Below are 22,602 nucleotides of genomic sequence, written 5' to 3' on the forward strand. Positions count from 1 at the left end.
CCACAACGCCCAGCTATTTTTTGGTTGCAGCCATTATTGTTGTTTGGCGGGTCCCGGCTGGATTCGAACCCGCCACCTTAGGTGTATGTGGCTGGCTCTTTAGCTGCTTGAGCCACAGGCGCTGAACCAGCAATCTGTGATTTTGAACAAAGTTTTAATTCCATCTGACAGTAGCCTCATGCAGGCCTCTGTATAGTTAGCTCTGTAAGAGATAAGGGTGAACAGAGCTCAGCTGGTGCTGCAGCAGGACCTGCGTGGGGAGCTCCGAGTGTAAAGCAGCTCCTCATCTCTTGGGAAAGGGACTCTCTCACTGCAGAAAAGAAACACTGGAATATATTCCTCTGCATCCTTCTCCCAAACCTTCACAGAAAACCCCAAAATGGCCTTGTTTACTGCCCTGCCCGACAGTAAGTTAAACAGAATTCCAAACTAGAAGCCCGGACATTTATTCACCTGCAAAAACATTTTGTTGAAGTGCTTCTGATGTACTTGTGTCTAGATGTGTTTTCAATTACGTGGAATAGGCTTTTGTTCTTAAGCTCTTCCTGTCTGTCCTGAACACTACTTGAAACTCTTTATGTTCATGAAAATTCTACTATAAAATTTTCAAAGCACAAAAGGGGGCATTGTACATGTGGTTAAAGAGAGATAAAAAGAACACTAAAATATGGATTCTGCCAGGCATGGTGGCTCACACCTATAATTCTAGCACTCTAGAAGGCCGAGGCTGGTGGAATGCTTGAGTTCAGGAGTTCGAGACCAGCCTGAGCAAGAGTGAGACCCCTGTCTCTACTAAAAATAGAAAAGTCGTAGTCCCAGCTACTCGAGAGACTGAGGCAAGGGAATCGCTTGAGCTCAAGAGTTTGAGGTTGCTGTGAACGATAACACTTCATCACTCTACCCAGGGCGACAGAGTAATACTCTATCTCAAAAAAAAAAAAAAAATAGATAGATAGATGGATGGGTATAGATTCTATGTATTTTATTTAAATGATTTTGAGGTTTGGGGAAAATTTTTAGGTACTCATTTTCTTTAGCTAGAATGTTTAGTGCTTTTTCCTTAGTTATTGAAACTTTGGACTTATAAATCATGTATATCAAGTAGAATTGGTATCTGGCTATCTGTTAGATGGAATTCCCACTAAAATTGAGATGCTCATAAATAAAATCTTTGTTACATGTAAAAGAATTACATGGTCATATTCAAAATTGAAATGGGAATTATGACTTGGTCTGCCAACATCTGTTTTGTCAAACTTTTTGAATAACTAGTAGGTGATAGAGATTATATGTAGAAAAAAGCTACAAAATTCCTGCATAACAGGGGTTGAATAAATCAAAATTTGCATCGCCTCACAAAGCATACATTAGGGATGTCTGGACCTAGCAGAACATCCAAGCAAGAGGTTATTTTGCATTTTAGAAAAGTTATTGGTAACATCGTGAAATTAAGGAAGTAAACAATTCCGTTCTACCTCAGAAATAAACGAGATGATGTACTAGATGTTTGCATCTCGGATTTCTTTTTACAAAAATCATTTGCTTGTCTTTTGAGTGAGCAGAACGGTTGACATGCTAGGACTACAATTTAGGAATTTCTTTTGCCTGAGAACATTTAGGCCAGAGAGAATATTGTATTGTGCAGCTGTGATGCCTCAAAGTTTCTAACAAACTTGTTGATGGTGACCAGGGCTAGACAGCTGCTGCATTAGTTAGGGAAGAAATTGTCCATCCTAGATGACAACCAGTCAAAGCCACATCTGTGAGGGACACACGTGGTATTTGCCCAAGCAACCCAGGTGCATGTGACTCCCCAAGTTATTGGATACTTGCCCAAGGGTGGCCCAAACTTAATCATGATTGAGAGCTCTTGGCGATTAGACTCCATGTTAGATTACGGAGAAGACGTAAAGGAATGTTTTCTGCCCAGAAAAGACACAGTTTCTCCAGAAGGGAAGATCTCACTGCCTGCCTCTGCCAAAACAGTTGGATCCAAATGATCATTGCTGATATTTCAGCTTAGCTGGCCAAGCATCTGTACTTTATATTGCAGTGAAATCCAAAGTCAATCTACTTTTTCCAGAGGAAGGCAGACACAGTGTGTGTGCGGTGGCGGCGTGCCTGGTGGATGGAGATGTGCCTTGCTGTGCAAGAGGTTCAAACTGGGGCAACAAGTAGTGAACAATCATAGAGTCATAACAGGAGAACATGCAAGCCTGCACTTGCTGGATAAAGTCTTTTGATGTACTCGGAACGCTTCACCGTCTTCTGGAGGCATCTCCTGAAGATTGCCCTTGCTGGAAATAGCTAGCCTTTTACAGTGGTTTTCTTTTCTGTATCCTCATGTTCTTTTTTTATTTATTTATTTTTTTTTTTCAGTTTTTGGCCGGGTCTGGGTTTGAACCTCCCACCTCCGGCATATGGAGTCAGTGCCCTACTCCTTTGAGCCACAGGCACCTACCTATCCTCGTGATTCTTCCAGAGGATACTGAATTAGAATTGTGAACACCCTTTTATCTTTTCTTTGAAATAAAAGTTCTTTGGGATACTTTTTAGGACAAACCCATTGGTTTTGACCATGGCTAGAATGAAAGGAGGATAAATACTTGCCTAGAGTCACATGCATCTTTTTCTTGATTTGTTGGGTGAAGGACTGGAGATTTTTACTGCAATAAGGACCCCTGGACAGAATGTTGCCTCTTCACCTGATAAATCTTTACAGACTGCCACAGGTGAAAACATGTTAATACTTCTTTAAATTATTCATTTAAAAAATTTAAGTAGATCCCACTGGCAATGTAGGGCACTGAAAATAAATCATTTTAATATATGTATAGTGTTTTTGGTTGTCCTTCAGTTACTAAAGAACTGTATTTTTAAAGCTGCTTAATATTGGGTTGAAGACGTAATTATTTTCATACATTAGAGACACTGCACTGGAGACTTTATATATCTCATTTTATTATGCAAATCACATCAGTTTTAATTGTAGTAAACATCAAATATAGATAAGGAAAAGGTTAAAAAGAAAAAAAGAAGCAGCCTCCTGTAAGTCTACCAGCCAGAGCAAACACATCAACAACACATCTGTGTTCTTTCAGATTTTTTCCTTACACATAATTTTTTTCTCTAATGGACATTTTTACACCAGCAATCAGAAAACTGCTATCCTCATTCCCAAACATAATACATTTCAATAAATACAGATGCACATCACCATTTTTAATGGTCCTGTAGCATCTCATTATAGGAATGTACTGTAGTTTATTTACGGTATCTGCATTTGGTAGGTGTTCATGTTTCCAATTTCATAGTAATCCAGAGAAAGATATTTTTATGTATATCTTTGTATAGTTGCCTGATTTTTTTTTTACTTTGTATGTCTTAAAATTAAACCAGTGTCCCTCGTTTCTTAAGGAAAAGCTTTTGAGCCCTTGATTTTCAGGCAGTTGTGATTTTTAACTTGATTTTAGGTGTATGAGCACCAAGATGGCAGCAAATCTCTGAAGCTGGGTGACTTTGGACTGGCCACCATTGTAGACGGACCCCTGTACACAGTCTGTGGCACCCCCACATACGTGGCTCCCGAAATCATTGCCGAGACTGGGTAAGTGCTTCTCTCAGGGTTAAGTAAAATGCTTGCCAAAGAACTCGACTGCTTCAAGAACAAGAAAAATGGCACTGCTCTGTCCCATCAACATAGAATGAGCTAGTAGGCTTCTTTCCTGCCTTTTTACATTTTATTTTTTAACTCTTACAGCAGGAGCCATTTTCTGTGTTTTCCCAAGCAAGTTGCCAATGACTGCAGTCTCATTTAAGGCTTCCATTTGGGCTTTATTAAAGATAGAACAGAAGTTATTAACTTCAGAGCAAAAAGGGTTCAGACTAACAGAGAAACACGCAACACTGGTAATTAACTTGCATTTGGAGATAAAAGAAACAGACACCACTGTGTACAGTGATTATAGTCTACTGGGGTTACTTCTGTCAGCTGCCTTCCTCCTCCAATCCTAGGCTCTTTTTGGCCCTCCTGGGGACCCATTGATTTTCTGTGGGGTGCAAACTCCCTTAGACATCAGAGGGCTACTGGGAATCTGCTGGGGTTTGTGTGCAGACCAGATAAATGAAGATCTCCATCCTAGAAGCAGGGAGAAGGCAGAGTAGCCTATTCACCACTAAGGACCTGCTGTATGCCAGGCCTTAAACTCATTGACTCACTTCTTTCTTCCAGTAGATGGTACTATTCCCATTTTTCACTTGAATAACCTAAGACTGTCAGGTTAGATACCCTGGCAGTGCATGACTAGTTAGTGGCTGAGTTAAAATTTGAACTTAGGAAAAAAAAAAAAAAGAAATTTCATATAGATGCATCCTATGAGGAAAGTCTAGGGCAGTGTTCCTCAAGTTTCCTTTTCCTTTTCCAGCAAGATTTCCCTGGTTGGGAGCCGCTGGTGCAGGGGTGTGGTAGACATTCAGAAAATGCCTCGCAGGGTAGGCATGAGGCCAGAGGAGCTAAATAACGGTAGTGATCATGATATAAACACAGAAGGTATAATCTACTTAAAAAAAAAAAAAGATTTGAACTTTGGTTAGACTGAGTTAAAGGCTTTCAGTAAAGAGCCTGTTTCTCACCAAGAGCCACAGGTGGGGCTCTGTGGTGCTATCTGGAAGCAGAAGGAATAGGAAGGGGAGGGGGGTGGCCAGGGAGGCAGCCCTGTGTTCGTTTCTCATTAGCAGTTTCAGCCCATACCTGGGAATCTAGGTGACACCATCTCTATGACTCAGTAGAGCGAGATTTTTTTTTTTTTTTTTTGGCACCATAGACCACAAGGACAGGAATACAGAACAGATGAGAACAGAATCCCACTAGGGAGATCCCTAAGTGATGTGAGGCATAAGAGTTGGGAGCCCACGTTGGGAGCTCTGCCTACCCTCCCCCAGATGGGACTGCATCAGCACTGCCACGCGTCCTACCGAGACATCCAGAGACAGGTGCTGGGAGGAAGTGGTATGGGGCAGAAAGAGGACTTGAGGGGCTCCGGAAGACATCAGTTGGAGCCCAGTTCTGCCTGCCACTGAATGACTGAACAAAATTACTTGCCCGTCTGAACACCAGTGTTCTCTTCTATGAAATAAGTAGGCAGTGCTTGTCCTGTCCCACCAGCAGAGTTGTCGGGCAAACAAAATAAAACAGTGTAGTCGAAGGCCCAATGCTCTGTCAGTTGGAGAATTAAATAATTATTATTCCAGGCAGCGCCTGTGGCTCAAAGGAGTAGGGCGCCAGCCCCATATGTTGGAGGTGGTGGGTTCAAACCCAGCTCCGGCCAAAAACTGAAATAATAATAGTAATTGTTACTATTATTGTTATTCCTAAAATAGGGGAGTTAGAGAGTCTGAAGGGTCCTTCCCTATCTCAAATACTAAACCTTTTTGCTGAAACCCTTCACTGACTGATACTTGCATATGAACCCAGGCACTTTACTTTGATTTTTATTCATGTGCCTTAGTCTTTTGAAAAATCATTATTTATTTTTTTGTTCTTTCCTAGAACTCAGTAGCCAGTGGGCTTTAGTTTTAGTGTTAGGTCATTAGGACTTTTGTTTGTTTGGTTTTTGGTTTTATTTTGGGTTTGGAATAGAAGAGTCTTCGATTTTACCATGCCCCATAATTTGTCCTGGCCTGACTTTGCTAACTGTAACATCACTTTGTTTTCCAGATACGGCCTCAAGGTGGACATCTGGGCAGCTGGCGTAATCACTTACATCCTGCTGTGCGGTTTCCCTCCATTCCGTGGGTACGGGCAGCAGTCTTTCATTCAGCACCAACAAAGCATTTCTCTGTTCTCTGAATTGCCATTTGCTCTTCTTGCACAAGGCAGGCAGAAGCAGGAAGAGAACATCAGGAGAACTTTACTTGCGAACCTTATTTTTTATATGTTGTGCATGCTAATTATATGCCTTTCGTAAATCTTCCTCATAGAGTTTAAGAACTCATTCTTTCTTAATTTACCAAAACGGTTCCATACTGACATTTTCAATTGCTTAGAAACGCACATTTTACCCATGTTGGGGGAAGGAAGGTCCAGGTGCGTAGGGATGGAGAGATGTGTGCTGACTTGGCGTCTCAGTGCTGTTCTCCCTGTTGTTTTTCACCTAAACAGAAGTGGTGATGACCAGGAGGTGCTTTTTGATCAGATTTTGATGGGGCAAGTGGACTTTCCTTCTCCGTATTGGGATAATGTTTCTGATTCTGCAAAGGTAGGTTTTCAGTGCCTTCCTCTCCCACATATCCTGTGTAACTTAGCAGAGTTAGTGATTCCAAATCATTATGTGCAAAAAATCCAACGACAGGCCAAGCATGCGGTGGCTCATGGCTGTAATCCCAGCACTCTGGGAGGCCCAGGCCGGTGGATTGCTTGAGCTCAGGAGTTCAAGACCAGCCTGAGCAAGGGTGAGACCTCATCTCCACTAAACATAGAAAAATGAGCTGGACATCGTGTCAAGCCCTGTTACTTGGGAGGCAGAGGCAAGAGGATCTCTGGAGCCTGAGAGATTGAACTGTGATGCCACAGCACTCTAGCCAGGGTGACAGTGTGAGACTTTGTCTCAAAAAAAAAAAAAAAAAAAGAGCCAAATACCATCCTCAATATGATTTCTGGACACACTCTCGTCGTCATGTCTAGGTTTTCTAAGTTTCCCTAGTCATCTGTTCGTAGCCATCCCAACAAGTACTTGCCAAATGCTTCTCCACCTCACTAGTTGCCCCTGTTGGCACTCCAGTGACGTTGCTGGGTCTCACTGTGCCCTGCTTTGCTGAGCTTGAGCTGACCTCAGATTTCTGTGTGGGTATTGCCTCACCTCTCTCAGCTCTTGACTTCTCAAGTGAAACCTTCCACAGGCCAGCCTGTTCCCAGTACAGCCTGTTCCCAGTACAGCCCTTAAACGCTCCCGGACTTGCCTTGTCTTCCTTTCTCCTTCATTTTTCTCTATGACGCTTACCATCCTTCTGTCCATCTCATATATCATCCACCTACCTGTTTATATATACCTACCTCTCTAGGGAAGTAGACAACCTTACATATGTGGGTAGGTCTTATGTATATAGTTTATTTCCAATCTCTCCCCACTAGAGTGCAAACTCTGTGAAGGCAAGAATTTTGGGCTATTTTGTTCATTGCTACATCATCAGTGCCAAAATTGTGAGTAGTACATAAACTGTTGCTCAATATATATCAAATGAGTGAATAAATAGATCAATGAGGGAATCAATTAATCAAAGGGAAGAAAGCTGAACTTCAGAGTAGGCTGAAACGGTCCAGATGGACTTTATGGGGAAGCTGGGGTTGAAGGTAAACCTTGAAGGACAACAAGGATTTGGAGACACAGGGTTATGGTTCATATGGCTTTTATTACACTAAACTAAGAGCTCAACCTCCAGAGTGGATCATGGTGATGATTGCACAACAGTGTGAATGTACCAGATGTCACTGCCCTGTCGTTCAAATGGCACATTTTATGTATATTTTACCACATTAAAAAATAATCATAGTAGGTCAACCTCTAAGAAAAGTATACAAATCTTGCCTTTGTTGACCTTAAGGAAAAAAAGGAAAACCTTTTAATTGCTGTCGTTTCAATTTATATTATGTCTTCAAGCACTGACTTGAACTTTCAGCAACGCGCTATGGAGACATAACTATCTTCCAGCTCTTCAGATGTCTGTCTGCTCTCTCACCATGTCCCAAGTATGAATTCCGTTCCAAACCAGACCCCTGAGATCTGAGCACTTTGCATGGAAAATCATGTATACTGGGCACAAGTCTCATTTTCTTCACTCATCCAGGAATCTGCCTCTGGATTTAGGCAAATGTATGAAATTGAAATAAGTACCAGAGGAAAGGCACAAGATGGCAGGGGCTGATGATGCAGTGCAGGGATGAAGGTGGAGGTGTTCTCACCAGGGAGCAGGTGCTTCAGGACCCCACCCAGCAGTCAGTGTCCCCCCTTTGTGACCTGAGGGCAGAGAGGATCATCCTCTTCACCTGCACAGCCCCACAAAGGCCATCAGACAGAGGAGTTGCTTTAGTAAGGCCCAGTCCAAGTGAGAAAGTGAATGAAGAAAGCTGGATTGGACTCTGTACCCCAGTGAAAATAGATCATTCCCGTTCCAACTGGTACTAAAAGCCTAGGAACTTAATTATACCATCTAACCTTTTTGTTACATGGCAACTTCTAATCCAAAGTGGACAGAGGTATGAAAAACTCATCATGGAGACCAAAGCAGTGCCTTCATTCAATGTGAGCTCATGGAGAAGTTTCATTAATTTCAGGATCATTGAATAATTTGCCTCTTAATAGTTCCATTTTCTCTGTATTAATTAGTCTGGAAAAATTTGAAGCAGTTTTAACACATTTCCTTAGAATTTTTTGGCTACTACAGGATAATTGTCTGTATTTTATCAACTAGCTGTTGGTGATTCTATGTCTTTCCTCATTCCTTTCTTTCAAATAGACTGTCTTGACATTAGAAAAAAACACTTTTTACTTTCAGCTACCAAAGTGAAAATGTAACTGAAGTGTTATAAAAATTTGACTCCCATGTGAAGCTAATGGTAAATCTGTCTTAAAAGTGCACAATCCTAGACAAAGAAAGGAATATTTAATCCCTTAACTTGTGTAACTAATGTCTTTTATGCCAGAAACATTTTTATGACATTGATTTTAATATTGATTTAATTTTCCTATCAACCACAAGCTATGTATTTGTAATTCCAAATATTCACCTTTCCTTAACTTGGGAAGGTGTTTTTCAGGAAGCCGCAGGTAGGTGAAGTTGATATATTTAGGACTTTGTGCTTGTACAAAGACCTCTCCACACTAAGCGGGAACTCCCGCCCTGTGCACGCCCCGCTTTTTGCCTTAAAAGATAAACAATGGGATCTAATGTTCCCCTGTGCAGGAGCTCATCACCATGATGCTGTTGGTTGACGTGGATCAGCGATTCTCCGCTGTGCAGGTCCTTGAGCATCCCTGGGTGAACGTAAGTGACTGTCTCCCTTCTCTAGAATCACTGCTAATGCTTCTTTTAAAAATCATCTGCAGACTCTTTTAATGTTGTTGCCTCCTTTTTAAAGTGGTGTGTTTGGGTCCGTTCGTCCTCTCCAAATGTGCCAGGACAGTGACAGGACCTAAGACTTGTTCCAGAGGGCATCTGAAGCGTTGTCTGATTCTGACGGGGCAGCCTTCTGATCACGCTGCAGCCTGCAGCCTGCCTTCTCTGGTCCAGATTAGAGCTGAATAGTCATGAATAAGACACAGCAGATTTTCTGAGTCTGTCCTGCTTTTGTGTTATTTCCACCACCAAAAGTACAAGTGACATACGAGTTTCTGCACACACTCTTGAGTGCTCCAGTGGAGCACTGCTCACACCCATATATGCTCACAGGGTTGGAGATCTTGTTAAAAAGCAGATTCTGTTGCAGTAGCTGGGAGGGTCTGCATTTCTCAAAGATCCCAGATGCTGCTTCTGTGGTCTAATGGTATTTCTCCAGAGCAGAGTCGTTAATTGTTAGCCCTAAATCTCTTTACAACTGATGTATAAGATTTTTTGTAATTGATAATAAAAATAACTAACACTCATGGAGTTAATACAAGAGTTAATACTCACAGAAGCTTAACTTCTAGAGGCTGCCAGCACTGGACATACATTAACTCTATTATGTTTGTGTTGATTGTATTCTTCCCAACAACTTCCTTGTAACTTTATAACCTCGTTACGTTGTAAACCCCATGGGTAGATGTGGAAGCTCCCTAGCTAGATTTCTTTCTGCCAGAACAGAAAGACAGATAGAGATTTGGATATAGATGCAAGCAGGTACATGGAAATGGATACTCCTAAAATTTCAGCTCATTGATATAAGTTATTCCAGGCTTCCTGCTACGCCAAGTGATCTGGCCTGTGTTGCAGACAACGAAACGTTTCATTTCTCTGAATTGTCACCTTGGTCAGTGGTCAAGTAGTTGTTTTTCAAAATAACTAATTATTGAGGACAAGGTATCATTGAAAGCACAGTCAACATGGAGTGACGAGAGCTTGGGATCTTGTTCATGTGCCACTTGATGGCCAAGGGTCTAGATTCCAGCACTTTCTGTGCCTGAATGTGGTTCTTCACATTTGTGTCGGAAGTTATATATACATGACAGAAGAATACATAGGAATGTGAGCATGTCTTATTTTAAGTCTTTTCACATAGCAGAGTTTATACAGATGTGCCGAGATATTAGCCCCATGATCCCCGGGACAGTGGGGCAGGACAGTGGGGCAGGACAGTGGCATCCAGGAGCGGCCCCTCCCAGCCTCATGACCTTTGCGTTTTTCCCACAGTGCTAAGCAAAACCTATGCTTTTCTATGAAGCAGGAAAGATTAGGAAACATCTCATTTGAGCTTAATAACAAGCCTACAAGATAGGCAGTGTATCCTTACCCATTTTACAGATGAAGAGACTGAGGCTATAATGGTGATTTGTCCAAAGCAGCCAAGCTTACACCCAAGTCAGAATTTTCAGCAAAGTCTCCTCACTCCACCCCCAGATATTTTAAGGTCCTGTGCACCACCCTGTCATCTACCCTCCCTTTCTTCCTCTGGTAAAAGGCACGGCATTACAGTGTTGTCATTCTAATGATCGTTAATATAAGGTAGCAACTTTCGAGAGGACCTTGTCCGGATCTCAGTGCCTTCCCTCAGGTGTGCAGGGTGGAAAAGGTACAGGCCAGCTGCTGGATATCTTGGTAGCAGCAGCTAGTTCTGTCTGATCTACATGAAAAATCAGTGGTCCACAAATAGTCAAGTTGCAGGATAGTCCCAGAAAGACTGGAGAAAGGGTGACCCCACAAAAGAAAAGAGTATCTGAATTTGAAATGGGGGTTTAGAAAGACTCCTAAAGAACCATAGAGGAAAGAAAGAGATTAGAAGGTGGCAAGGCACTGTTTTTGATTTCTAAATATATTTTCACTGCCCGCCAGCCCTGTCTCTCCAGAGAGCAATGTCTGACACAACCAGATGGCTCCCCCAGCCTGCCTCTGTGGGGGCCATGTCATGAAGGCTTCCTGGAGAAGGAGATACAGAACTCAGTCCCTGGAAGGTGGTGAGGGAGATGTCCTCCTCTCCCGTGGGGCATGGGCGTTTGCTAGAAGATGACTTTGTGCATGTGAGCAAACTTGTCTACCCCCATGAGAATCCCTTCCCCTGATTCCACAGCAAATGGCCCTCTATTAAAGAGCATCTCAACTCAACTGCCGTAAAGAAGCAAAATGAAGACGCCTTCTGCTGTTACCTGTGAAAAACTATGTTGCTTATTTTCCTAGGGCAACACACGGGTCTCAGCACTAACTTTTTGCCTTCTCAGCGTGCTTTGTGCACATTTTTACACATGGTCCCACTTTGCTGATAATTAGGTTCCCTGGCTCCCTCTGGAACTGGTTCTTTTGCTGTCACTTTAGTTTTCTCTCTCAGATTTTCTTAAAACATTTCCTAAAAGCAAGGATAGCATTTAAATAATCCTAGTTTCAAAACTAAGAAAACATCCATTCTATAATTCAAAAAGACTTCACATCCTAAAGGAAAAGAAAAATATTGGTTCCAGAAAAGACGTTTTAAAACTTAATGCATCGAGTGATTGCTTCGCTTTTGAAATAGTTTTTGTATAGTCACTAAGTCAGAAAACTGATTATTTTCTTTGTGTCAAAATAATATGTAAGAAAAGTAAGTGTTCCCAACTCAGGTACAGTCTGCATTACAGTCTCCTGAGTACAACCAACGAACAACCAAGCAATCGAAATAAATAAACTAGGAACTGAAAAGGACATCCATTTAAGGAGACATGCTGCATTTGACAATCAAATTATATCTGATCACCACGAAGGATGCTACCTAAGGGGGAGAAAAGTAATAATAATTACACGGACCCTAAGGAAGTCATCAAAAAACCTCTTCCTGTGTGCTCATTAGTTCTAATTTTCTCTATTGCTAATGCAATGACCTTTTCACCCAGCACACTTGGAGTTGGAAAGGCAGTCTCTTATGAAAAAGAGAAGAGCATAAGGGCAGTGGAATAAGAAGAAAAAAAATCTAGTCAGCAGAAGTCATAGTTTTAACCTCGCTCCAGGAGCTGCCTCTAAGCCCACATTTATTTTTCATACGATGCTCCTTGGCACCCCTGCCCTCTGTCCTGCGGCTGGAAGAGGCCAGGAGCCACATGAACAAAGGCAGGGTCAGGAGGCAGCCCCGAGTCTAGGAGAGGAAGGCAGGTTCCTGGAAGGTCACCCACCTGCGTGGCCTTGAGCAAGTCATTTCTCTCCTTGGAACCTGTTTCCCAATTGGTGAAACAGAGAAAATAAGATTGCTCTGCCTGCTTGCTATGAGGCTGGAGAGAGGATCATATGTTTGAAGGGCCTGAGGGGACGATCGTAAGTCCTAATGCGTCATAGGTAATAAATATTTGGTGAATTTGAGTCTGAGCAGAACAACTTGTATCGTGTATAGCTATGTCCCAACGAAATGTACATTGTCGTTAATGTTGGCATTTGAGAGGCTTGATTAAGAAGGAAAGACTCCCCCCAAAAAATGACAAAAAATAACCCTGTTGGCGATGCCTCATCAGCCCTGAGGCCTTTTCCACTATCACAGCCACTTCCTTATGTAGTTGTGAAATTGCCCTAGCTAAATTTATTTACTTTATTACCCATCTAATGGAGAAATAAAATTTAGGCACACATATTAGAAGAATGGTGTTTTGTGAGGATGAGGTGAGAGGATTGCTTGAGGACAGGAGTTTGAAACCAGACTGGGAAACATAGCAAGACTCTGCTTCTATAAATGTAATGATGGAAAAAAAAAATTAGCCAGGCATAGTGGCATGCATTTTTAGTTCCAGCTACTTGGGAGGTTGAGATGGAAAGATCCCTGAGACCAGGAGTTTGAGGTTACAGTGAGCCGTGATCATGCCACCATCCTCCATCTGGGCAACAGAGTGAGACCCTGTCTCAGAAAAGAAAGAGAAGAGAAGAGGAGGAAAAGAAAAGGAAAGAAACTAGAATAGGCCATGAAATCTAAATTGATCATTCTAAAATCTGGGAGAGGTTTGAGTCAGTTTCCCCCGAAATGACACTTTATTGATAGAAATTATAGGTAAGTGAAATGACACTTAAACTGAAATGACACTTCCAAAAAGATTTCTTAGTTGTAATTAGGATCAAATTATTATTATATTTCAAACATATATTGCTATAATTCCATTTTTATCTTCAAAATGTTGAGCTGCCGTACCCCACGCTACTCTCCTAATATTCTAGGATGCTACCATTTTAACCCATGTTTTATCTCAAATTATTTTGATTTTACTATTGAAGAAACTGAGGCTCAGCAGAGTCTAGCACGAGTCTCTCTAGCACAGGAGCTGAGGCCTGGGATTTTGCCTGGAGAGATTTTGATTTAATTGCTCTGCACTAGCATCTGGAAATCAGGACTTTTAAAAGCTCCCAGATGACTATTAAGTGAGACCAAGTTTGAGAACCTTTGTCCTGGCAGAAAAGACTGGTTTAAAGAAGTCAAGCATAATTACTCAGGCAACATAAGACTTCCTCCACAGCCTTTACGTTTTGTCTGGCCTCCTTTATCCCATCTATCTACTCCTTTGAAAAGACACTGCCGAGCCAAGAGATTCAAAAAGGAAAAAAGAACATGAGAGATAATCTGGGAGGAATCTGGGAGATCATCTCCCAGGGTATTTCACACTGACTAGTAAAAGTCAGCCCTACCCACACAGAAATATGTCCACATTCGTCATCCTATGCTGGTAGAATTTGTTAGACATTTGATGAAGCCCCAGGGCATTGTAGTGATATACAAAATCACTAATACATATTCATAAATTGTAAACGATGATGTGGAATTTCACTTTCCGTGTGGGCATCTTACCCTCTTCTTGCTCCAAGGTAGATACTAATTTACTTCACATTTTCTCCCTGAGTGTGTTGTGAATTGTAGACATTCATGGGACTATGCTGAAGAGGGTTGGAGGCACTGGGAATGCTGTGCAGCTGGGGATGGTTAGCAAGAACCAAGGACAGAACACTGGGATGTGAAATGGAACTGCTATTGAGAAGTACTCTAATGAGTTTGGAACGGCTTAAAACTAAATTAGAGTCCTCTGGTAGTAAACTGCTCGAGATCACCACGCCTCTCATAAATTTACAAATATTACTAATAAGAGAATCTGGCAATGAATAGATTGAAAACCAGATCCATGGTTTAAAAGCAAAAATCCAAAAGGGGAGGAGGATTTTCCTAAAACATTACCCCCAGAATGGTTTCTTGGAGGAAAGCAGGGAATTCACCAAGTGACTTCATATTCCAGCCCCCACAAGCCTCCCAGAGCCCTGCCCCAGAAAGCCCTGAGGGCAGGGAGAAGGGGCGGTGAGATCTCTTACAGACAATGCTGAGAGTTCATTTTCCATTTTGCAAACTAATTTTGTTCTTGTCAGTTTCGATGCTCTGCCAAGTGGTGGATGGGACTTTCTAAATCAAAAACCACTAACCTCAAACCACAACCAGCCTGTGTCAAACTTCAGAAACTACTCCCAAACCAGAGCGTATGGTAATAATACTATAACTATTTGTAAAATACTGCCAAGCTTGTCACGTTTAGAAAATTCATAGCACGTTTTTGGCACATAAGCTACTCTGAATAACAGCGATAAAGATGTATATATAAAAATGTGTGTTTTTTAATGGCCCTATTTATTTTATTGATGCATAATAGCAGGTTAGCTAAGTCTCCATCATCAATCTCTATGGCTCAGGTGGAGATCAGATCCCTGCAAAACCAGTTGTTTATGTCTTTTAATCCAATTATACTGAAAGCCTTCAAAATTTATATAAAAATGCTGCGGACTTTTTCATTGCCGCAGGAGGGGGAAAGCGTGTTTCACCTACTGCAGCTGAGATACCTTGTTTTACTGGGGGAAAAGTCTTGAAATGTTCTAAGATTTATGGAGTCAAGTGCACCCCTGACAGCTTGTGAGAGTTGTCTCACTACCTGAGTTGCTTCACTGTGAATGGATAACCCAGGGGAAGCTCAAACCTTCACTAGAATTTAAAGCTGGAGTCTTAACCTCCAGGTCCCAGTATCTGAAAGAGTTGCTAGGAGCCTTGACAGGAGATTAGGAGCAGGACAGGGCCAGGAAATGATAAGGACGTCTATCGTGAAGGAGGAAGGAAGCAAGCTTTCAGCTTGAGAACTGATAGGAGAGAGAAGCCAGGTACAGGTAAATTTCCTGCAAAGATGGCAGTGGTGGGCATGAGAAGGAGGTATGATTATTTGGCAAGAGATGTCTTTCCCCCAGTAAGTTAAGTATGGGCTGATTTTACGGAAATCCAGCTGTCTTTCCCTATATTTGCACCCAGTCTGGTTCACACAGCCTGTTCCAATCACAGGCCCACACTGTTGGCCTGGTGCAACTTCATTCCGCCCAGCGTCTGCTGACCTTGCAGCACGGCCTGCTGCACAGAGGATCCCTTGATGGCTCTAACCAAACACGTGGCCGCATCCCAGATCAGTGGATACCTAGTCTCTACTTCACATAGACGTTTCCAACTATGTTCCGCTGGGTCCCAGAGGTGCTCAGCATCCCTGTTATTGGCCTCCCTGGCTCCATTAATTCGTTTCTGTCCTTATATATATATATTTTTGGTCTCCTAGTTCACTTCTCATACTTCCTCACCATTGTGCAACTTTCATCAGGGAAAAGGAATACCCGTTGAACACCCATGTAGCCCTTTCATAGCCAGGTGCCGTGGCAGTGAGTGCTTTCAGCTGATGCAACATGATGTGGGAGAAAGCAGAGTTTCAGACCCAGTTCCGTCCTGACTAAACCACTTTCTAGCTCTGTGACCTTGAGCAAGTGGTTTCACCTTGCTGAGCCTCAGTTTGCTCATCTTCCATGAGCTTGATAGTGCATGTTGCAGAGGGTAGTGTGTGGGTGAAAGGGACCGTGTATGTAAGTCATTAGCTCAGGGCCATGTGGCGGTTCACCCATGGGTCACCTTCCTCCCAGCCTTTCTCTTTTAACTCACTGCTCCAACACCTCAAATCTCTCCTGTTCTCTTTGTCTCAGAGAAAGAGGTAAGCCTACACCTCCCTAAGGCAAACTGGTCCATTTCCACCCTCCATCCCCACCCTGCCCTTTCTCCTGTCTGTAACTCTCCCTTTCCTTAGGCTTCATACCCTGAGACTACAAATATGCTCAAGTTTCTTTCATCCTGCAATGCATCCTCAAATTGCTTCCCCATCATGTTTTTCAAACTATCTTATGATCAGAAGTTCGTATCAATCCCTTGGCCCAAGATAGCCTGGAACTCTACAAACAGATGATTAGAAGGACGTGTGTAATCTTGGGGTTAGCCCAGTGGGGCACACCAGTATCAGGGTGGCCCTTTTCATTCAGGCAGAACCCCTCACTCCGCCAGAGGCATGATGCTAGTATTTGTAAGACTTTCCGCATTATTTCATCTCTCATCACATGTTTAAATACTCTTCAAATATTCTGAGAGGTTCCCAGAGTTGTTGTCTGACTTAAATTCCAGGAGCCTGTTGTTTCATTCACTGTTTTTTTTAAAAAGTGCTTTATGTACATCATTGACATAATCTCGTGTTCAGAACTGTGGACGGCCTGATCTCAACACCTTGTGATTATCATCCGATTTCTCTGTCCTGTGCAGAGGCGGGAACTGGGGGTGTAGAAACTGGAGAAACATCTGAGTGGAGGGAGGGCAGTCCTTTATGTGTCTCACATTTACTCCCTTCTTATTAAACAGCTCTGCATTCTTTGAGATATCACCTAACCCCAGTGAGAATAGCCCATATCACAAGGTCTCAAAGCTGCAGATACCCAGTGCTGGTGTGGAGAGAGGGGAACACTTAAGCACTGTTGGCAGGATTGCAAACAAATTTGCAATTTGGAAAGAAGTACCTAGATGCCTTGAAGAGCTAAAAATAGACCTTCATTCGATCCTTCAATCCCATTGCTAGGTACCTACTCAGAAGAAGAAAATCATTTCATCATGAGGACATTTGTACTTGAATGTTTTTAACTGTTCAACTCACAATTGCCATACGTGGAAATAACACAAGTGCCCCATCAACCCACGAATGGACTGATAACCTGTGGTATGTGTTAGGTGGTATGTATACCATGGAAAACTAGCCAGCCATAAAAAAGATGGAGACTTCGCATCTTTTGTATTTATCTAGGTGGATTTGGAGAATATTCCTAGTAAAATACCTCAAGAATGGAAAAGCAAGCATCCCATGTACCAACACTAAGTTGAAGCTAGTAGATTAACAGCAACAGGCCCACATGAGAGAAAACACATTTAACTGTACTCTCACACAAAAACTCTTAGCTAGAGGTAACCTGGCTGGCTCTTTGAGTGTCAGCACACTTCCCAGGGTGTGCCCCCTGAGGTCTACTATGACTGTTGAGGCCTTTCTCCTCTGAACTTTTTATGGCGTTTCTAGCTGAGCCATGGAGCTATGGCCTTGTAACAGCTCTTTCTTACCTTGCTGACTTGTTCTGTGATCTGACATGGTATGTGTGTATTTTCTCTCCCAGTTGGCCTGCAAGGTTCTGGGGAGTAGACGACCGTCTCTTCCCGCCCTCTGCCGTCCCTAATGTAGCCCTCGGCATAGTGCATAGTCATCACTCCATATGGCTCTTTTTCTATTCCCTCCCCAGGTCTCATCCCACTTCAACTGATTGTCAGTCTATTTCTGACAACTTTCCACAATGCCCCACAATTTTTTTTTTTAATTCTCTCTGTATCATTGGAAAACCTCTTCCTTGCAGACTTGGTTTCAGATGTGTCTTAGTAAGCATATTAGCTATTCCTTCTTCTAACCATTAATCAGCAAATCCAAGAATATCATAAATTCAATATCTGCCGTATGCAAGACAGTGGATCAAGTGTTTGCATTAAAGATTACAGAAAATTGGAAGATGTGGTGCAAAAGAGCTTATAAAATCACTTAACACCAAACAATATAAATAGTGCAAATTGATATAATGAAAAAGAATTTATGGAAAAGCCATTAGCATGAGTTGTACTTACTTGGGAAAAACTGTCTTGGAACAGACCATTCAAACCCAAATTTTGAAGAAAAGGAGCCCACAGCGTCCAAAAGAGCACTGCTCATGCCTGTCTTGGGTTGCCATCATTCCCCTCCCACCCCCACCATAGTGCCTGGTTTGTGTAGACATACAGTTAAATGAGATTGAATAAGTGAATAGCAAACTGCTGAAAATCCCATGTGGAGAGACCAGCTCATGCAAAACTAGCAAGCACATTATGCTTGAGAAACAGCAGATTTATTTTCCTGGGTGGAGCCAAGAAATTACACACAAAATGATGGAGAGGGAGGAGGAAAAAAATGATAAGTGGCATTGACGGTCTTGCCAAGATTTGGGTTTTAACAGCTAGTCACAAACTCTTTATTGTCCATTCCTCCATTTATTCTACGATTATTTATTAAACATCTACTATGTGCCAAGGCATTATGCTAAGACCCTGGGATTCTGTAGAAAGCAAAACACAGCCTCTGTCTTCAAGGAGCATGCAACCTTTTCATCAGGAAAGAGTAAGTGGTGTGACACATACTTACAAGCTGGTTATTGTTATTCTAACAGTACTGACTACAAGAGAGCAATTTGTCCAGCCCCAGTCATAGATAGCTCCAGCAGAGAATAGAGGCCTTAGTTAAAATGAGCTCCATTATAAACTACGTCACAATAACAGATGATTTGAAGGCAGCAAAGAGGGTTTGAAATTTAAGGAAGAACTTCCTGCCTAGAAGAGAAGATTGCCTGGGATTACAGAATGGCCGGTTGAGTAGCTATGAAACCAGCCTGAGTTTGTTTCCAGACCATGCAGCAGCCCAGGCCTGCCAGGTTCCTTGGCTTTGGCTCTAAATGATGAACTAAGAGAACAAAAAAAGAGAAGAGGTTCACGTTGATTTTTTCTTCTTTTTGTTGTCCAGAGTACCTTGCTCTTTGACCTATGTTCCCCAGGTCATGCAGAGTACCTTGCTCTTTGACCTATGTTCCCCAGGTCATGCAGAGTACCTTGCTCTTTGACCTATGTTCCCCAGGTCATGCAGAGTACCTTGCTCTTTGACCTATGTTCCCCAGGTCATGGTTGAAATAGATTTATTAGGAAAAAGAATTTTTACTATGAATTAGAAACAAACCTCTGAGGGTCAGATGACATAAAGTAAATTAATGTTAGAGCAGATGTGGAAATGAAGGAGATCGTGGGGCAGTACTTCCAACAATAGTGTTTCATAAGTAGCTATTGGTTGGTCCGCCTGTGACTTAGGGCCTCATTTTCCGTTTATCTCATTTTTTGTCTTTTTCTCTTTTCTTTCTTTCTTTCTTCTTTCTTTTCTCCTCCAGGATGATGGCCTCCCAGAAAATGAACATCAGCTGTCAGTAGCTGGAAAGATAAAGAAGCATTTCAACACAGGCCCCAAGCCAAACAGCTCAGCAGCGGGAGTCTCTGTCATAGCAGTAAGCATCTGAAATATCCACCTATAACTTTTAAAAGCAATCCACCTAAGAGACAGACATTACTCAGGAGATTCCACCCAGAGACAGCAGAATGGGTCATTTCTTTAGACAGCTCTTAACCACTTAATGCACTAGAGAAGGTATGGGGCTTATATATTAACTTGTTTTTTTGTGGTTCATTTCCCTGGGTGTCACATCATTATCCAACACCTCCAGGGTGTCTTGCAGTGTAATATTAATTTCATGACTTATTTATTTATTTTTAAAGCAGAAAACCTCCCCCACACTGGACTCTGTGCCAGTGCAAACTTTTTGGCTCTAAGGAAAACAGTTTATCGTGTTCTTTTGCTAAAACCTAGAAGCAAAGGGAAGCTGAGAGAGACAGCCTTGCAGAGAGACTCGGGAACACTAGAGCTCTCTCTGCTAGACCTGAATGAAAGCTAAGGCATAAGAGAACATTTACACAGGAAGATTTTCAGTGAAACTGAATTGCTGTGAACACCCCACGAAGTCAACGACGTCTTTCTCCTTAGCAATTTCTGTTCTTAAAGTGGGACGTCTTTTAACATTTGCTATTTTATTGATGCAGCTGCACAGACGTTTTTTCTGTTCTCTACACGCAGAAGTACACTACATGCAATTTGATAGCAGCTCTAGGCAAAGATTAAATTGGGCCAACGAATAATGAAACTTCATACTTCCTGGTGTCATATTCTAGAGTGAATATATTCAAGTCCCTGATTACTTGAATTTTTAATAATTCCTTCTTTTTTCAGAGTATGTAAATTTTAACAGCATATTCAATGTGAAAATCACTTGAGCTGTTTTTCTTTCCTAAACAAAGCACTCACAAGACACTATGATACAGTCTTTTTCAAAAGTATTTATGCTGTCAAACCCCTCTCTCATGAGCAATACTGAATATTTAATTACTTCTATGGGTGTTTTTATTTTCTTTTTCTTTTTTGTTTGTGCTGGAGCTCCAGATAAAGCTAAAGATAAAAAAGTGCTCTATTCAATACCACTGACCCCAGATCTGGGTTACTGAGTATCTGCAAATGGTGCCAACGCATGAGTGCAGGCTGTTGCACGGTGCGTTCCACACTTCTGGACTCTGAGTAGTGAGTCACACGCGTGCGAGTAACTGGCGCATGAGTAAACTGGCGGCGCTAAACAGAAGGTGTATGCTTCACATGCCCCTCAGTGCCAGTGAGGGTTTAAAATTTCAGGTTGCTCCTCTTGCCCTCTCTTCAGTTCTAAGAAAATTCAGTGTAGAAGTAAGTTGTCCTCCCTGTCTTCCGTGGGTAGGTGGTCATTGTTCTTTGTTATGAGCTGATATTTAGTCAGTGGTTTTTGAAAGTATTGATCTAATGGTGATTCTCAGCTAAACCAGACATTCTTTCCTCTGTTTTCATTGTTCATTCAAGAGTTCAAGTCTATTCCAAACAATTTTCTTTTGGAATGGACTGCCAGCACGCTTGGCCATGAAAAAGACTGCTTTTCTGCTCCTGCTAAGGGCTTACAGCTGCTAGGGAAGATGCCTTTCCACCGCTGTCATTTTATTTTTGTTTTCTTTTATCTCCTGGTCTTTTATTTTCTGAGTCTTTGGTTAAGTCTGCCTTGGTTTCTTAGTCTTGGTTTGTTCACAGTATACTGGGAGTCTCATAACAACTAAAGACAGGAACATCAGGGCAATCTGCCAATTGATAGATAACACATATTTGAGAGGAAATCCCATTTTAATCAAACTTGGATAAATTCCAAAACCTAATCCACGTGAATTTATTAAAACCTCATCTAAGTGGATCTCAAAACACTCCAGTTAGTATTTGAAGATCAAAGGTCCACTACTTTTTTTTAATGTCATGATTGGACCACTTTGAATGCAATTTTGAATGCAAGTTTCTCAATTCTTCACTAAATCGTTTTCCATGGAAACTGCAGAAACTGGTAATATAAATTGTAAAGTGGGCTGTGTAATGCTGAGTTATGCATTTGTCATGTGCTTATTTAATCTTTATCCGCTCAAGATTTTTTAAAAAAAGAATTACCAACATAACTCAAATTCAAAATTATTGGCTGTTTTTGGAAAAGTATGCCTTAAAAAAAAGCCTTCGGAGCTCCACAGCACAATTCATATGTTAACTACCATCATTAATATTTCAAACATGAATGAGATTATCAGTGTAAATTTTAGAGGTTATTTCAAGAGAAACTGAATACCATAATATGTGCATATAGAATACTTTTCCTTCATAAATATCTTCACCCTCCACAAGAACCTGGGGGAGGTCACCAGTCACAGGGAAGGACTAAGAATTAGAAAGTGGCCACTTTTCCTGCCTTCTGTAACTTTCAGAATAACATTGAATATGTTCATTTACAATCATTTTTCCATTCTTAGAGCACAAAGATTAAGTACCAGGGGACTATCACAAGAAAAAGAATTTCTGGTATTAAATAATATTCCAACTCAAACAAAAGTTTGACTGGCAGGGAACAATATTCTGCTGTGGGGTAGAATATAAGTGGGAGGTAGAAGATTATCCTGATAATTTAATAATTTAATGTAACTAATAATTTGCCCACATTGTAAAAGTTTCTGTAATTGATATAATATACTAGTGACTTCTATTTGATAGGTTTAGAAAAAAACAATCTCAGCATAAATTTCATTCAAACAGAATTTTCCTAGTCATATGTACTCTCCTCTGAGGTTATAAAATAATATATTTTACTTTAAATTGCCTCTATCATAGGACTGATTTTGTAGAAACTATATACAACCACTCAAAATTTTTTAAGAATATCATTTAGAATGTGGTGTCTTTTTCTTTTCTTTTTTTTTTTTAAAGGACGTCCACAATTAAATCATAAGTCTTTAGGGCAGTGCCTGTGGCTCAAAGGAGTAGGGCGCCTGTCCCATATGCTGGAGGTGGTGCCAGAGGTGGTGCGTTCAAACCTAGCCCCGGTCAAAAAAAG

At 41.6% G+C, this 22,602-nt stretch overlaps 1 protein-coding gene across 3 annotated transcripts in view; it reads left to right on the forward strand.

Annotated features, from left to right (window-relative positions):
* DCLK1 (doublecortin like kinase 1) overlaps window positions 1-22,602 on the forward strand; it is a 352,892-nt gene that overhangs the window by 314,654 nt on the left and 15,636 nt on the right. For all 3 annotated transcript variants that reach the window (XM_023519275.1, XM_023519276.1, XM_012811599.1), the window contains 5 exons: window positions 3,474-3,607; window positions 5,717-5,794; window positions 6,161-6,257; window positions 8,959-9,039; window positions 19,507-19,620. In XM_023519275.1, coding sequence (XP_023375043.1) covers window positions 3,474-3,607; window positions 5,717-5,794; window positions 6,161-6,257; window positions 8,959-9,039; window positions 19,507-19,620 — 504 coding nt within the window. The remainder of the gene's footprint in view (window positions 1-3,473; window positions 3,608-5,716; window positions 5,795-6,160; window positions 6,258-8,958; window positions 9,040-19,506; window positions 19,621-22,602) is intronic.

The sequence above is a fragment of the Otolemur garnettii genome, unplaced genomic scaffold, assembly GCF_000181295.1.
Source record: "Otolemur garnettii isolate 467f Iridium unplaced genomic scaffold, OtoGar3 scaffold00167, whole genome shotgun sequence".
NCBI classification, from domain to species: domain Eukaryota; kingdom Metazoa; phylum Chordata; class Mammalia; order Primates; family Galagidae; genus Otolemur; species Otolemur garnettii.